The 17175-nt window shown below is 40.0% G+C and overlaps 1 protein-coding gene across 1 annotated transcript in view; it reads left to right on the top strand.

The window, feature by feature from the left end:
- GALNTL6 (polypeptide N-acetylgalactosaminyltransferase like 6) overlaps window positions 1-17175 on the top strand; it is a gene marked incomplete at both ends in the record, with an annotated part of 1117369 nt that overhangs the window by 1002678 nt on the left and 97516 nt on the right. Inside the window, one exon of the mRNA XM_079705645.1 lies at window positions 223-340. Coding sequence (XP_079561771.1) covers window positions 223-340 — 118 coding nt within the window. The remainder of the gene's footprint in view (window positions 1-222; window positions 341-17175) is intronic.

The following is a 17175-nucleotide window of genomic DNA, read 5'->3' as shown; positions in this document are numbered from 1 at the left end:
TCCACGGGGCACTAGTGGCTTTAGAGCCTGAACTGTGAAGTTCAAAGCTCAAGGGGGTTCCAGGCGCGATCAGAGACCTAGTGTGAACTCATGTCCGCTCACTGAAAAGCCCCCTGCAGTGAACACTGAGACTTAAAGTTTGCTTCTTTTTTTTCCCCCCAAGCAAAATGTCATGGTCCCTGATGTTCATAGCCCTTTAAAGTTATTTTATTCCTTTCACAGGTCTCCCGTTATGGCTGGAGGTCTCTTTGCTGTGGATCGCAAATGGTTTTGGGAGTTGGGGGGCTATGACCCAGGTTTGGAAATCTGGGGAGGAGAGCAATATGAAATCTCTTTCAAGGTAAGCCGTCAGCACCCTTCTCACGCTAAGTTGGCATCATTTTGACCATTCTAATAGAATGGCGTCATTTCGTTTTGTGACCTCCTATGTTGCAAATTAACGACGAAAATAGACATGTCATTTTCCCACCTCAGCTTTTGGATGAGAGAAGCTACTTCCTTCTGATGTTTCCGTGAGACGTAGTCATGCCATAAAAGAAACATAGATGAGAAAGAATTCAAAATCCCACTTGCAGGGGGGAACCGTGGTGTGCCGGCACTTCTACTGCCCCGCTGGTACTGCATTCCTTCTCAGGCACCTAGAACAGAGAGACAGAGGCATGAAGGTGAAAGAAATGGAATTACTGGAGCTTTTGCCCGTTGTGTTTGTTCTCGAAATAATACTCCACCTTTTGCTCGTAACCACTGTTCCACAATTTCAATAACAGAAGAGTAATTTTAAATTCTGTAATAATCTAAATGGGAAAAGAATTTGAAAAAGAATAGATACATGTATATGTATAACTGAATCACTTTACTGTACACCTGAAACTAACACAACATTGTTGAACAACTATGCTCCAGTATAAAACAAAAATTAAATAAATACAATATGAATCACAAATTAAAGCTATTCTTTATATAATTCCAAAACAAGTGAGTTTTTTGTTTATTTTTATCTGAAATTGCCCAGGTTTCCACTTGCTTTGACCATAAGTACTCACAAAAATTATACTTTATTACATATATATACATTCATATATTACATATATACATATAGGATATATGCAAGTATATGATAGAATATCAAATTTCAAGGTTTGTAAATGAAAAAAATTTACCACAGCATGTGAAGACCAGATAAGCAAAGCAAAATAAACTGTGCAAAAGTTTTTTTTTTTCCCTTTATCATGGTCATTATTCATATCAAAGATATAGTGATTCTTGTAAGATTTATCATACAGAAATCTCACTAAATAAATCAGCTTTCCTAATTACCTCTATTATAAAATCAAACCAATTCTTGGTAAGAAAATAAAGTGCATCCTGAATATAGTAAAAGTCAAACTTAATAATCCAGCTAAACTTTTTGAATTTATGCATAAAAGAAATTGACAAAACTGGTTTTTATTTAACTGTAAAAACTACATTCTATGTGTTAACAGAAACGGTATGTTGTCCCCAAAGTGTCATAAAATAAATATTCCACAGAGAAACTCAGGAGACGCGATTGCAGGCTTCAGGACATCTAGAATTTTCCATCTCACTGCTGGCAATAAGCCTTGAAATACTATTTATTAAATTAGTGCTTTTTTGTGCTTTTTTTTTTTTTTTACCATCACTGAAACACACCTAATTTCACATCTACGTTACTTTTTTCTTAAACTTTGTATACATACATTTACTCCATTTTTTAATGGTATGTGATGTACAGATGTTAGGCCAAGTGCTTTATATGCTTTATATAATTTAAAATCACAACTCAGAGAAGTGGGTATTATTCCTTTTTTTTTTTTTTTTTTTTTTTTTTGCGGTACGCGGGCCTCTCACGGTTGTGGCCTCTCCAGTTGCGGAGCACAGGCTCCGGACGCGCAGGCTCAGCAGCCATGGCTCACGCGCCCAGCCGCTCCGCGGCATGTGGGATCTTCCCGGACCGGGGCACGAACCCGTGTCCCCTGCATCGGCAGGCGAACTCTCAACTACTGTGCCACCAGGGAAGCCCCTTATTCCATTTTATAGATGAAGAAACTGAGACTTAAAAGTTTTTAAATTTTTAGATTAAATTTTTTAAGTTTTAAAGATTAAATAAGCTACCCAGTGTCACTTAGGGATTAAAATGCTCCACTTCTACTTAATTGCAGAGAATATAGAAATTTAAAATTGTCTGTTCACTCAAGGCATACCTACCAACACCATTCCAGAGTTCACGGTTAACCTTTTGATCTCTACCTAATGGTTCCTCTCACTGAACAGAGGTGAGTATCTTCATTATACCCTAAGAGCATAGCAGCAAACTTTGTACTGACCCTGGCAAAATACTACTGATTATCAGATATGGCCCAAAGTTGGGTGCAAGTTTACAGTAATACCTTCCACTGGAAAAACAGAACATTGCACTTGACTCCAGCAATAAAGGAAAATAGGCATTGCTCTATTTGCAATATCATCAGAATTTAAAGAATGCTTTTTACTTCTCATGGTTCAAGATATTTTTTTTGTTAGATTCTCTTAATTCACAAATTCTTTAACTTTAAAATGCTATTAAGAATATCTGCATTCTACAAATAATAAATGCTGGAGAGGGTGTGGAGAAAAGGGAACCCGCTTACACTGTTGGTGGGAATGTAAATTGATGCAGCCACTATGGAGAACAGTATGGAGGTTCCTTAAAAAACTAAAAACAGAGTTTCCATATGATCCAGCAATCCCCCTTCTGGGCATATATCCAAACAAAACTATAATTTGAAAAGATACATGGACACCTATATTCATAGCAGCACTATTTACAATAGCGAAGACATGGAGATAACCTAAATGTCTATTGGAAGATGAATGGATAAAGAAGATGTGTACATATATATAATGGGATATTACTCAGCCATAAAAAAGAATGAAATGATGCCATTTGCAGCAACATGGATGAACGTAGAGATCATCATACTAAGTGAAGTCAGTCAGAAAGAGAAAGGCAAATATCATAGGATATCATTTATATGTGGAATCTAAAACATGACACAAATGAACTTATTTATGAAACCGAAATAGACTCACAGACATAGACAACAAACTACCAAACGGGTAAGGGGGGGTGATAAATTCGGAATTTGGGATTAACATACACACACGACTATATATAAAATAGAAAAACAACAAGGACCTACTGTATAGCACAGGGAACTATATTCAACTTCTTGTAATAACCTATATTAGAAAAGAATCTGAAAATACATATATATATATAACTGAATCATCTAAAACACTGTAAATCAACTATACTTCAATTTTTCTTAAAAATTGTTTAATAAGAAAAAATAGAAAAAGAAAATCTGTAGTAAGCAGGAGATACCTGGCTTAGAATAATAAACTGGGTGTGGATAAAAGTACTGTGGGAAGTCTGGAGCGTTTGCAGAATGGACATTTGCATTCTAAATCACAAAGGTATTTTTTAAGACAAATACAAACTTGAACCTCTCATTTCTCTGGCACTTGTATCTATCGCTTCTCTTCGGGGTGACCTGAGATTTTATTACCCCATTTTCTCTTTCTCAGTTATCTGTCATTCTGAAGGATATAATTGGAATGCAGCCCTGTCATCTTTGTCTAGAAACCATGGCAACAGAGCTAGAGGTTCAGGACTAAATTGCCCCAGGTTGTTTGATTGAAATGACAGATCCTTTGGCAACAGCTATATCTTACAGGGTCCCATTTCAGACACATCGCTCCGTTCTTCCTGCTACTGTGTGTTGACCTTGGGGTTCCTGTCCCTCCCTATTAGGATTTGTAACATGAGGGGGACACCCTCAAGCAGGATTAGGTAGAATTTGCATGGAAGATGAAGAATTTTCTCCATGCGAGAGAAACTGAAAGAACTGTCCACAAATAGCTGTGTTCAATGGTATTAAAAAGTCAAAGAAAGATGGAACATCTGCATTTTGGGACACAGTTCATAAACTGCGATTAATTTTACACTGTAAAGCACTGTCAGATATAAAGCACTGGTCAGCCCTTCAGGTTTGGGAGTATGTACGGATAACTGAGAATTTACTAGTCTATTTCACACCATAATATAGAAATTGTTTCAAGTCTGAAACATAGAAGCTCTAATTCAAAAGATTTCTGTCTGTGGTTGTTATCAGGCATCTTTGCTTGCTGTTTGCGTTTCAACCAAAGAATCATTTCACTGATGTTTATGACAAGATTCCATGGCTGAATGAAAATATTTCTAGAAAACTCTGCTTTATATTAAGGGCTGAGTTTTTGGTCAGACGGGATTTGGCTAAGAGGGCGCCTCAATTCCCTGTCTCTGTAAATGTCTTTCGTTCCTTTTTCTAACATCTGACTAGGTGAGTGGATTTCATGCCATCACATAGAAACCAACAAAGTGTAATTTTCAGGAGTCCCTCAAGGAAAAGGGCTCTCCAGAGAAATGATCTCTCTGCACCACGCCCAGTCTTCAATCTCTTTTAATATGAATCTGAATTCTCACGTGGCCCAGAATTATCCAGCTGCCTCTCAAACGTTGCTAGGTTAACCAGCTGCCGGGAAGGAGAAAGCACCATTTAGTCAGTCACTCAACAAGTTTTACTGAGCATCTAATTTACACCAGGCAGTGTTCCAGGTACTCAATTTGGAGCTGCATCTGGAGACAAAGAGGAAACCAAGACAGACTACAGAGTGTTGCATGAAAGACACAACCCTCCTTTAAATGGTGTGTGTCACTTAAGTTACTGAAACCGTGTTAACACCGTTATGGGTCTCTGATTGTCCAGAGTGCGTTTTTGTTTTTGTTTTTGTTTTTGTTTTTTGTGGTACGTGGGCCTCTCACTGTTGTGGCCTCTCCTATTATGGAGCACAGGCTCCGGACGCGCAGGCTCAGTGACCATGGCTCACGGGCCCAGCCGCTCCGCGGCACGTGGGATCTGCCCGGACCGGGGCACGAACCCCTGTCCCCTGCATCGGCAGGCGGACTCTCAACCACTGCGCCACCAGGGAAGCTCCAGAGTGCGTTTTTATACCCATTCCCCAAAGATCAAAGTCCAAATGTCAGCATTTTCAGAAGAAAACTCTTCTCAGAAAATAAAAGTGAGCAATAAACACTAATTAGTCACCCACATGATTTAGAATGAAGCCCAGGGACTCTATTCCACAAAATCCTATGGCATGAGACATAAAACTTAAATCTACATAGAAGAGCATTAAATTTGGTTTGTCCTTTTCCACGCCCAGGAGCATAACAACACGGTCCCACCTTGGTCCAATATTTCTTGGGCCATCTTTTGTCTGGGGCGAGCTTGTGACCTCCAGCCTCAGCTGTGCAGAAACCTTCAGCGCTCCAGGTGACATGAATCTGAGCACCGTATGTCCTAGAGCGAGTCTAATAAATCTGGAAGCCCCACGGCCTATCTGAAACCACTCGTAATGGATTGAAACACCCTATGCAACCACCTTTGTTATGTGCTCTCGTCCTTCCCATGTGTTAAGCTCAAGGTTCAGACATGTAAGGAAATTTTAACTTACGTCTCACAATCTTTCAGCCCTTACCAGTCATTAACTCATTCAACCGGCATTTATTTATCGATTACAAGGTGCCAACTCTGGGCTAAACTCTTGAGGTTCCAAGATAAATGTGAGAAAGATTCTCTCCAGTAGCCACCTGGAGAAGTAATTCATCCCAATTTCTCAGTATTGTTTGGAACGTATTTTATTTCCATATTCACAGTGATAGTTTAGGAATATATTCAGGAGGCTCTTCACTAGCCTCCCTCCCTCTCCTCTTTCAACTGATCTCCTTTTTTTTTTTTTTGCGGTACTAGGGCCTCTCACTGTTGCGGCCTCTCCCATTGCGGAGCACAGGCTCCGGACGCGCAGGCTCAAGTGGCCATGGCTCACGGGCCCAGCCGCTCCGCGGCATGTGGGATCTTCCCAGACCGGGGCACGAACCCGTGTCCCCTGCATCAGCAGGCGGGCTCTCAACCACTGCGCCACCAAGGAAGCCCATGATCTCCATTTTTTTATTCATTTATTCCCTGAGTCGCTTTATTTTCCCCTCCTAAAAGTTCACAGTGGCTCCTAAGGACCCCACAAATCACAAATCAGATTCGCATAGGAATCATAAACCAGGGAACTTTCTCTCAACCATCTGCCTCGGCTAACCATCTCCAGCTACACTGCAAAACCAACTTAAGTAGTGTTTTCCTTTCCTTCCCAGAAAAGATGGAAACACAAACATCCATCACTGTCCCTATTTATTGCAGAGATTTGAACTAACCAGACTTTGATGACATTTTTCCTGAAGATTTTAGTCATTCCCTCTAAAATATTAATCAGGAACCTTCACCATGAGTCCGTGTGCTGTGCAAGCTAGACTCTGCAGAAAAATGCAAAGGAAGCCCAACAGAAGCCTTCTTCGGATCAAGTACAACTGAGGTGAATATTTCACCCATTAAACATAAACATCAATTAAAGCAGAAAAGCACCTAAAAGACTACGTTAAGAGCCGGAGGAAGATGGCGGAAGAGTAAGACGCGGAGATCACCTTCCTCCCCACAGATACATCAGAAATTCATCTACACGTGGAACAACTCCAACAGAACACCTACTGAACGCTGACAGAAGACCTCAGACCCCCCAAAAGGCAAGAAACTCCCCACATACCTGGGTAGGTCAAAAGAAAAAAAGAATAAACAGAGACAATAGGATATGGACGGGACCTGCACCAGTGGGAGGGAGCCGTGAAGGAGGGAAGGTTTCTACACACTACAAGCCCCTTCGCGGGCGGAGACTGCAGGTGGCGGAGGGGGAAAGCTTCGTAGTAGCGGAGGAGAGCACAGCAACAGGGGTGTGGAGGGCAAAGCAGAGAGATTTTGGCACAGAGGATCGGTGCCCTCAGGCACACACCAGCCCGAGAGACTTGTCTGCTCGGCCGCCAGGGCGGGCGGGGCTGGGAGCTGAGGCTCGGGTATCGGCTTTCAGTCGGAGCGCAGGGAGAGGTCTGGGGCTGGCGGCAGGAAGAGACCCTGAAGGGGTTAGTGCTAGCCCGGAGGGAGTCCGGGGAAAGGGTCTGGAGCTACCGGAGAGGCAAGAGACTTTTTTCCCTTTTGTTGCCTGGTGCGCGAGGAGAGGGCATTCCCCTCCCTCCCCTCTGCCTGAGTGAGCCAGAGCCCCCGAATCAGCGGCTCCTTTAAACCCGTCCTGTCTGAGCGAAGAACGGACGCCCTCCGGCGACCTACGCGCAGAGGCGGGGCCAGGTCCAAGGCTGAGACCCGGGAGCTGTGAGAGCAGAGACAGGGAAATCTCTCTGTGCAGCCTCCGAGGCAGCGGATTAAAGCTCCACGGTCCATTTGATGTGCCCTGCGTCTGTGGAGTGCATGAATGGACAGCGAATCATCCCAAATTGAGGAAGTGGACCTTGAGGACAAGATTTAAGACTTTCCCCCCCTTTTTTTTCCTCTTTTTACAACGAATTATCTCAAATTAAGGAGGTGGACTTAGCAAGATTTCAGACTTTTCGCCCTTTTCCTCTTTTTACAACGAATTATCCCAAATCGAGGAGGTGGACTTGGAGAGCAAGATTTTTGATTTTTCCCCCTGCTCTCTTTTTGTGAATGTGTATGTGTAATCTTCTGTGTAAGATTCTCTCTGTATAGCTTTGCTTCCACCATATGTCCCAGGGTTCTTTCGGTCCGTGTTTTTTTTTCAATAATTACTTTTTAATTTTAATAACGCTACTATATTTCATACTTTATTCTATTTTACTTTACCTGCTCTTTCTTTTTTTCCTCCCTTCCCTTCCTCCCTCCCTCCCTCCGCTCCTCCTTTCTTTCTTTCTTTTTCTTTCCTCCATCCCTCCCTCCCTCCCACCCTTCTTCTTTCCACTTTCTTTTTCTTTCCTCCATCCCTCCCTCCCTCCCACCCTTCTTCTTTCCACTTTCTTTTTCTTTCCTTCCTCCCTCCCTCCCTCCTGTCTTTCTTTCTTTCTTTCCTTCCTCCCTCCCTCCCTCTCTTCTTCCATTCACTCTTCCTTTTGCTTTCATTCCTCCCTCCCTCCCTCCTTTCTTTCCTTTCTTTCCATCCTTCCTCCCTCCCTCCTTTCTTTCTTTCTTCCTTCCTTCCTTCCTTACTTCCCTTCTTCCTTTCTTTCAATCTCTCTTTCTTTCTTCTACTAATTATTTCTTTCTACTTTTTCTCACTGTTATTCTGAGCCGGGTGGATGAAAGGCTCTTGGTGCTGCAGCCAGGAGTTAGTGCTGTGCCTCTGAAGTGGGAGAGCCAACTTCAGGACACGGGTCCACAAGAGACCTCCCAGCTCCACATAATATCAAGCAGCGAAAATCTCCCAGGGATCTCCATCTCAACACCAGCACCCAGCTTCAGTCAACGACCAGCAAGCTACAGTGCTGGTCACCCTATGCCAAGCAACTAGCAAGGCAGGAACACAACCCCACCCATTAGCAGAGAGGATACCTAAAAACATAATAAGGCCACAGGCACCCCAAAACACACCACCAGACGTGGACCTGTCCACCAGAAAGACAAGATCGAGCTTCAACCACCAGAACACAGGCATTAGTCCCCCCCACCAGGAAGCCTACACAACCTACTGAAACAACCTTAGCCACGGGGGACAGACACCAAAAACAACGGGAACTACGAATCTGCAGCCTGCAAAAAGGAGACCCCAAACACAGTAACATAAGCAAAATGAGAAAGCAGAAAAACACACAGCAGGTGAAGGAGCAAGATAAAAACCTACCAGACCTAACAAATGAAGAGGTAATAGGCAGTCTACCTGAAAAAGAATTCAGAATAATGATAGTAAAGCTGATCCAAGATTCTATTTCCCAGATCCAAAATCTTGGAAATAGAATAGACAATATGCAAGAAACAGTTAACAAGGACCTAGAAGAACTAAAGATGAATCAAGCATCGATTAAAAACACAATAAATGAAATGAAAAATACTCTAGATGGGATCAATAGCAGAATAACTGAGGCAGAAGAGCGGATAAGTGAGGTGGAAGATAAAATAGTGGAAATAACTGATGCAGAGAAAAATAAAGAAAAAAGAATGAAAAGAACAGAGGACAGTCTCAGAGACCTCTGGGACAACATTAAACGCACCAACATTCGAATTATAGGGGTTCCAGAAGAAGAGAAAAAGAAAGGGACTGAGAAAATATTTGAAGAGATTATAGTTGAAAACTTCCCTAATATGGGAAAGGAAATAGTTAATCAAGTCCAGGAGGCACAGAGAGTCCCATACAGGATAAATCCAAGAAGAAATACGCCAAGACACATATTAATCAAACTGTCAAAAATTAAACACAAAGAAATCATATTAAAAGCAGCAAGGGAAAAACAACAAATAACACACAAGGGAATCCCCATCAGGTTAACAGCTGATCTCTCAGCAGAAACTCTACAAGCCAGAAGGGAGTGGCAGGACATAATTAAAGTGATGAAGGAGAGAAACCTGCAACCAAGATTACTCTACCCAGCAAGGATCTCATTCAGATTTGATGGAGAAATTAAAACCTTTACAGACAAGCAAAAGCTGAGAGAGTTCAGCACCACCAAACCAGCTTTACAACAAATGCTAAAGGAACTTCTCTAGGCAAGAAACACAACAGAATGACTATACCTACAATAACGAACCCAAAGCCATTAAGGAAATGGGAATAGGAACATACATATCAATAATTACCTTAAATGTAAATGGACTAAATGCTCCCACCAAAAGACACAGAGTGGCTGAATGGATACAAAAACAAGACACATATATATGCTGTCTACAAGAGACCCACTTCAGACCTAGAGACACATACAGATTGAAAGTAAGGGGATGGAAAAAGATATTCCATGCAAATGGAAATCAAAAGAAAGCTGGAGTAGCAATTCTTATATCAGACAAAATAGACTTTAAAATAAAGACTATTAGAAGAGACAAAGAAGGACACTACATAACGATAAAGGGATCGATCCAAGAAGAAGATATAACAATTGTAAATATTTATGCACCCAACATAGGAGCACCTCAATACATAAGGCAAATACTAACAGCCATAAAAGGGGAAATCGACAGTAACACAATCATAGTAGGGGACTTTAACACCCCACTTTCACCAATGGACAGATCATCCAAAATGAAAATAAATAAGGAAACACAAGCTTTAAATGATACATTAAACAAGATGGACTTAATTGATATTTATAGGACATTCCACCCAAAAACAACAGAATACACATTTTTCTCAAGTGCTCATGGAACATTCTCCAGGATAGATCATATCTTGGGTCACAAATCAAGCCTTGGTAAATTTAAGAAAATTGAAATTGTATCAAGTATCTTTTCCGACCACAATGCTATGAGACTAGACATCAATTACAGGAAAAGAGCTGTAAAAAATACAAACACATGGAGGCTAAACAATACACTACTCAATAATGAAGTGATCACTGAAGAAATCAAAGAGGAAATTAAGAAATACTTAGAAACAAATGACAATGGAGACACGACGACCCAAAACCTATGGGACGCAGCAAAAGCAGTTCTAAGGGGGAAGTTTATAGCAATACAATCCCACCTTAAGAAACAGGAAACATTTCGAGTAAACAACCTGACCCTGCACCTAAAGCAATTAGAGAAAGAAGAACAAAAAACCCCCAAAGTTAGCAGAAGGAAAGAAATCATAAAGATCAGATCAGAAATAAATGAAAAAGAAATGAAGGAAACGATAGCAAAGATCAACCAAACTAAAAGCTGGTTCTTTGAGAAGATAAACAAAATTGACAAACCATTAGCCAGACTCATCAAGAAAAGAAGGGAGAAGACTCAAATCAGTAGAATTAGAAATGAAAAAGGAGAAGTAACAACTGACACTGCAGAAATACAAAAGATCATGAGAGATTACTATAAGCAACTCTATGCCAATAAAATGGACAACCTGGAAGAAATGGACAAATTCTTAGAAATGCACAACCTGCCAAGACTGACTCAGGAAGAAATAGAAAATATGAATAGACCAATCACAAGCACTGAAATTGAAACTGTGATTAAAAATCTTCCATCAAACAAAAGCCCAGGACCAGATGGCTTCACAGGCGAATTCTATCAAACATTTAGAGAAGAGCTAACACCCATCCTTCTCAAACTCTTCCAAACAATATCAGAGGAAGGAACACTCCCAAACTCATTCTACGAGGCCACCATCACCTTGATACCAAAACCAGGCAAGGATGTCACAAAGAAAGAAAACTACAGGCCAATATCACTGATGAACATAGATGCAAAAATGCTCAACAAAATACTAGCAAACAGAATTCAACAGCACATTAAAAGGATCATACACCATGATCAAGTGGGGTTTATTCCAGGAATGCAAGGATTCTTCAATATACGCAAATCAATCAATGTGATACACCATATTAACAAGTTGAAGGAGAAAAACCATATGATCATCTCAATAGATGCAGAGAAAGCTTTTGACAAAATTCAACACCCATTTATGATAAAAACCCTGCAGAAAGTAGGCATAGAGGGAACTTTCCTCAACATAATAAAGGCCATATATGACAAACCCACAGCCAACATTGTCCTCAATGGTGAAAAACTGAAACCATTTCCACTAAGATCAGGAACAAGGCAAGGCTGCCCACTCTCACCACTCTTATTCAACATAGTTTTGGAAGTTTTAGCCACAGCAATCAGAGAAGAAAAGGAAATAAAAGGAATCCAAATTGGAAAAGAAGAAGTAAAGCTGTCACTGTTTGCAGATGACATGATACTATACATAGAGAATCCTAAAGATGCTACCGAAAAACTACTAGAGCTAATCAATGAATTTGGTAAAGTAGCAGGATACAAAATTAATGCACAGAAATCTCTGGCATTCCTGTACACTAATGATGAAAAATCTGAAAATGAAATCAAGAAAACACTCTCATTTACCATTGCAACAAAAAGAATAAAATATCTAGGAATAAACCTACCTAAGGAGACAAAAGACCTGTATGCAGAAAATTATAAGACACTGATGAAAGAAATTAAAGATGATATAAATAGATGGAGAGATATACCATGCTCCTGGATTGGAAGAATCAATATTGTGAAAATGACTCTACTACCCAAAGCAATCTACAGATTCAATGCAATCCCTATCAAACTACCACTGGCATTTTTCACAGAAGTAGAACAAAAAATTTCAAAATTTGTTTGGAAAAACAAAAGACCCCGAATAGCCAAAGCAATCTTGAGAATGAAAAACGGAGCTGGAGGAATCAGGCTGCCTGACTTCAGACTATACTACAAAGCTACAGTAATTAAGACAGTGTGGTACTGGCATAAAAACAGAAAGATAGATCAGTGGATCAGGATAGAAAGCCCAGAGATAAACCCACGCACATATGGCCAACTTATCTTTGATAAAGGAGGCAGGAATGTACAGTGGAGAAAGGACAGCCTCTTCAATAAGTGGTGCTGGGAAAACTGGACAGGGACATGTAAAAGTATGAGATTAGATCATTCCCTAACACCATACACAAAAATAAGCTCAAAATGGATTAAAGACCTAAATGTAAGGCCAGAAACTATCAAACTCTTAGAGGAAAACATAGGTAGAACACTCTATGACATAAATCACAGCAAGATCCTTTTGGACCCACCTCCTAGAGAAATGGAAATAAAAACAAAGATAAACAAATGGGACCTAATGAAACTTCAAAGCTTTTGCACAGCAAAGGAAACCATAAACAAGACCAAAAGACAACCCTCAGAATGGGAGAAAATATTTGCAAATGAAGCAACTGACAAAGGATTAATCTCCAAAATTTATAAACAGCTCATGCAGCTCAATAGCAAAAAAACAAACAACCCAATCCAAAAATGGGCAGAAGACTTAAATAGGCATTTCTCCAAAGAAGATATACAGACTGCCAACAAACACATGAAAGAATGCTCAACGTCATTAATCATTAGAGAAATGCAAATCAAAACTACAATGAGATATCATCTCACACCAGTCAGAATGGCCATCATCAAGAAATCTAGAAACAATAAATGCTGGAGAGGGTGTGGAGAAAAGGGAACACTCTTGCACTGCTGGTGGGAATGTGAATTGGTACAGCCACTATGGAGAACAGTATGGAGGTTCCTTAAAAAACTAAAAATAGAACTACCATATGACCCAGCAATCCCACTACTAGGCATATACACTGAGAAAACCATAATTCAAAAAGAGACATGTACCAAAATGTTCATTGCAGCTCTATTCACAATAGCCCGGAGCTGGAAACAACCTAAGTGTCCATCATCGGATGAATGGATAAAGAAGATGTGGCACATATATACAATGGAATATTACTCAGCCATAAAAAGAAACGAAACTGAGCTATTTGTAATGAGGTGGATAGACCTAGAGTCTGTCATACAGAGTGAAGTAAGTCAGAAAGAGAAAGACAAATACCGTATGCTAACACATATATATGGAATTAAAAAAAAAAAAATGTCATGAAGAACCTAGGGGTAAAACGGGAATAAAGACACAGACCTACTTGAGAATGGACTTGAGGATATGGGGAAGGGGAAGGGTAAGCTGTGACAAAGGGAAAGAGAGGCATGGACATATATACACTACCAAACGTAAGGTAGATAGATAGTGGGAAGCAGCCGCAGAGCACAGGGAGATCAGCTCGGTGCTTTGTGACCGCCTGGAGGGGTGGGATGGGGAGGGTGGGAGGGAGGGAGATGCATGAGGGAGGGGATGTGGGAACAGATGTATATGTATGACTGATTCACTTTGTTATAAAGCAGAAACTAATAAAAAAAAAAAAAAGTAAAAAAAAAAAAAAAAAAAAGACTACGTTAAGAATCTCCTCTGAAGTAAAACATACAAACGGACATTTATTCACAAATCTTCTAATGCAAGAGAGGCCAAAGCTGTCCCTTCTGCATTTGGGTCCTTGGATTGGGATAAACTAGAGATGCATGGACCACACCCACATTGTTTCCATCATGAGTCCCAGCTTGGGCTCCTTTAAATTGGAATGAGAACCTAAAGAAGCTATCTTCATGCAGTCATAGAATCCTTAGGATTTTTTTATGGTTTTACCCAATCCTTTAGTATTACTTTTCACATCTAATTTGACAGCAATTTTTAAAACAACTCCATCTTTCAAACTCCTCAAATTAGTTTTGACACGAACAATAATTCTTTTCATAACAGTATTTCACCAATTCAAGTGATATTTCATTAAATTACATAATTACAATTTTTAAAAACGAGCACAATCCCCTCTGGGAAGAAATGCACTGCCTTTGAGACACATGTAACTTAACAATTGTGAGCCAGATGTTCCAGGTGTGTTCGATGTAGCCTCTACTCGGCATAGGTCCACCATAATGTGAATGTCATTCGATGCGTTTACAGAGAGAACAGAGAGGGATGTTTCACACAGTGAATTGAACAGAGATTCAGACCTTGCTGCCAAAAACTCTCAGCCTCATAAGTGACAGGAAAAGCTCATGTAGCAGAGGCAGCTGCATTGCTGCCTTTGCACAGAGGCAAATCACCCGGCTTATTGGGCTCAGGTCTGGGGCGAGGCTCTCCCCTCTGGTCCTCATCCTTGCCCAGGTGCCCCAGTCCCCTGCCCTCTGTCCAGGGGACTTACAGGTACCCAGGTTGCTGAGTGGCCAGGGTCTTATAGTGATGAGCCAGGGAAGGGGGGCAGCCTTGGTGCCCTTTCTCTTGCCTCTTCCACTCTTGTGCGCTGGTCCTACGGACCAGTTCCCACTCCTGTTTGCTAGCACTTCTGTTCCCTTCCCTCAAGCCCAATCTTGTGTAGTCTCTCTAAACTGAAAAAAAAAAATCAGTCCTAAAAGAAGCCTCTGGGGTTTCTTTGAATCTTGGCGTCTACGTGGCTGGGGGTAGGGAAGAAAATGTTCCCCAAGGAAAAATAGAAGATGGAAAACACAGTGAACAAAGGGAATACTTAAGTTTTAATACTGCCACATACAAATAAACATTTCAGCTCAAAGAGACTAAAACATACCTGAGATTTTACTAGACAGCATCCATTTATTTTGTACCCCTTTATGACTTTTAAAATCTTTACATGGAGCTCCCTGTGTCCCCAAGTCCTGGCCACTCTAGTCTTCCTATGGTGGTAATAACTATTATTTGGTCCTTTAACAAGGAAAAGTAATGACTTAGCATCTAAAGTTCATGGAATTAAATTTCTTATTCCATTCAACACTAATGCAAGGTAAAAATATAATTTCTATTTCATAATTGCAAAGGCAGGCCATTACCTAGTTAATACCAAAGCAAGGAGCAGAATTGGGGTTCGCCCTCAAAACCATTAGGCTAATTTCTCTTAGCTGGAAAATGTAGAAGACTTTATGCCCTGATGCAAAAGTAGCTACTGTCATTCTCTGAAACCAATTTTAAAAAGAAATGCAGGGGGCTTCCCAACGGGAGTTTTTATTAAATACGAGGGCTGACAACTCTTGTTATTATTTACTGTAAAATTTAATTTTTTACTGTCTTCAAAATGCAATGGTTATTCAATAAGGATTGCATATACGTGATAGGGACTAATTGTTGAGTTTGGAACACTCAGCTCTTTATTCAATCAAACAAGATAACAGCCATCAATTTACAATTGTTATAGCTCAGGAAACTGTATAGTCTAGAGCTTAACCTCATTACAGAGCTTCTCAAGAACAAACATGGATTTTTATTTATTTGTACTTAGAAAATCAAAATAAACCCACTAAATTAGCTAAATTTAGTTTCCCTACATAGTATGAAGCCATCAAAAAATTTCAAGTGTATTTATAGTTCAACAATTGAATGTTATACAATTATAATTTACACTTTTAAACTGGAAAAGAAAGGTCTGTTCTTAGAGATCACTCAAAACAGAAAAGGAGAATATGAAGCAGAAACAAAAAAAAAAGCCTAACTTTACCCTTGACAACATTCTCAGATATCTTACCCCCAACCACAGTGTATAAGGAACGTTATCATATGAGTAAGATCAATTCAGTGCTGGTAAAACAGGGGAACGGGAAGACAGAATGACCCCAGCTACAAATTTCATTTGAAGTCAGCAGATCTTACTTCCCCAAAGTAATTGGCACCTCCTAAGGGAAAAAAATCAACAGTCACTTTTTTGAAACAGTAGCAACAGGTGTGATTGCTGGTGGCCAGAGCTTCTCTGGATTGAGTCTGGCACCAAAGAGAAGCATCCATAGAAGGCTGGGGACAGGTCTGAGGAGGTTTATACAGACCAGCCACATTTTCAGGAAGCAGGCTATTAATGAGGCAGGATGGAGGAAAGATACTCAAGCTCACAAACGGCCCTACAGCAGCCAATTTCTGTTGGATGCAGACAAATAAAGGCTAAAAGAATTCACTCACGCACTAAATTGTGTGTCATAAAGTGAATGCCTACCATACTTGGTAAGAAGAATGCACCCTACTCAAAGATAATAATAATAACTTTTTAAAGGAAATAGCATATTAAAATATTACAAGAAAAAACGAAGAAAGGATCAGGAATGGTCACCAAAATCATGCTGCTATACCTTTCTATAAATTCTTTTAAAAGGTTAATGAAGTCATTGACTGTAAAACAGTATGAAATGCTGCACTTTCTGAGATTAGGAAAAATGTTAAAAGACAAGAGAAGGAGATAGAAAATAAACAGCAGCAGTCAGGATATAATGAAAAAGAAGACAAAAACAAAAATGAAGGTCACATTGAAAGCAACACAAAAGAGAAGGAATATTCTGAAAATATATAGGGACACAAAGGATAAGATTGAGAAAAAGGAACAAAATGAAATTAAAATTAGCAAAGTTAAAAGGTAGAAGAGTGGAATGACATGGAGGATAAAGGAGCTCATAGTAGTATTCCCAAGGGAAAAAGTTAAATTAAAATAACATATTTCAAAACCTAAGAGATACAGTTGAAGCAGTGTTCAGAAGAAAAGGCAGACTCTTAAATTCTTACATCAACATAAAAAAGAATAAAAATAAACTAAACATCCATATCCAGTTTGCAAATAAAAAATAAAATAAAGCTAAGGAAATATTAATAAGCATTTGAAAACTTAATGATTTAGAAAACCTAAAACTA

This window comes from Hyperoodon ampullatus, assembly GCF_949752795.1.
Source record: "Hyperoodon ampullatus genome assembly, chromosome: 6".
Classification (NCBI taxonomy): Eukaryota; Metazoa; Chordata; class Mammalia; order Artiodactyla; family Ziphiidae; genus Hyperoodon; species Hyperoodon ampullatus.
Note: the sequence above shows the minus strand (reverse complement) of the source record. Positions and strands in the feature narration are given on the sequence as shown.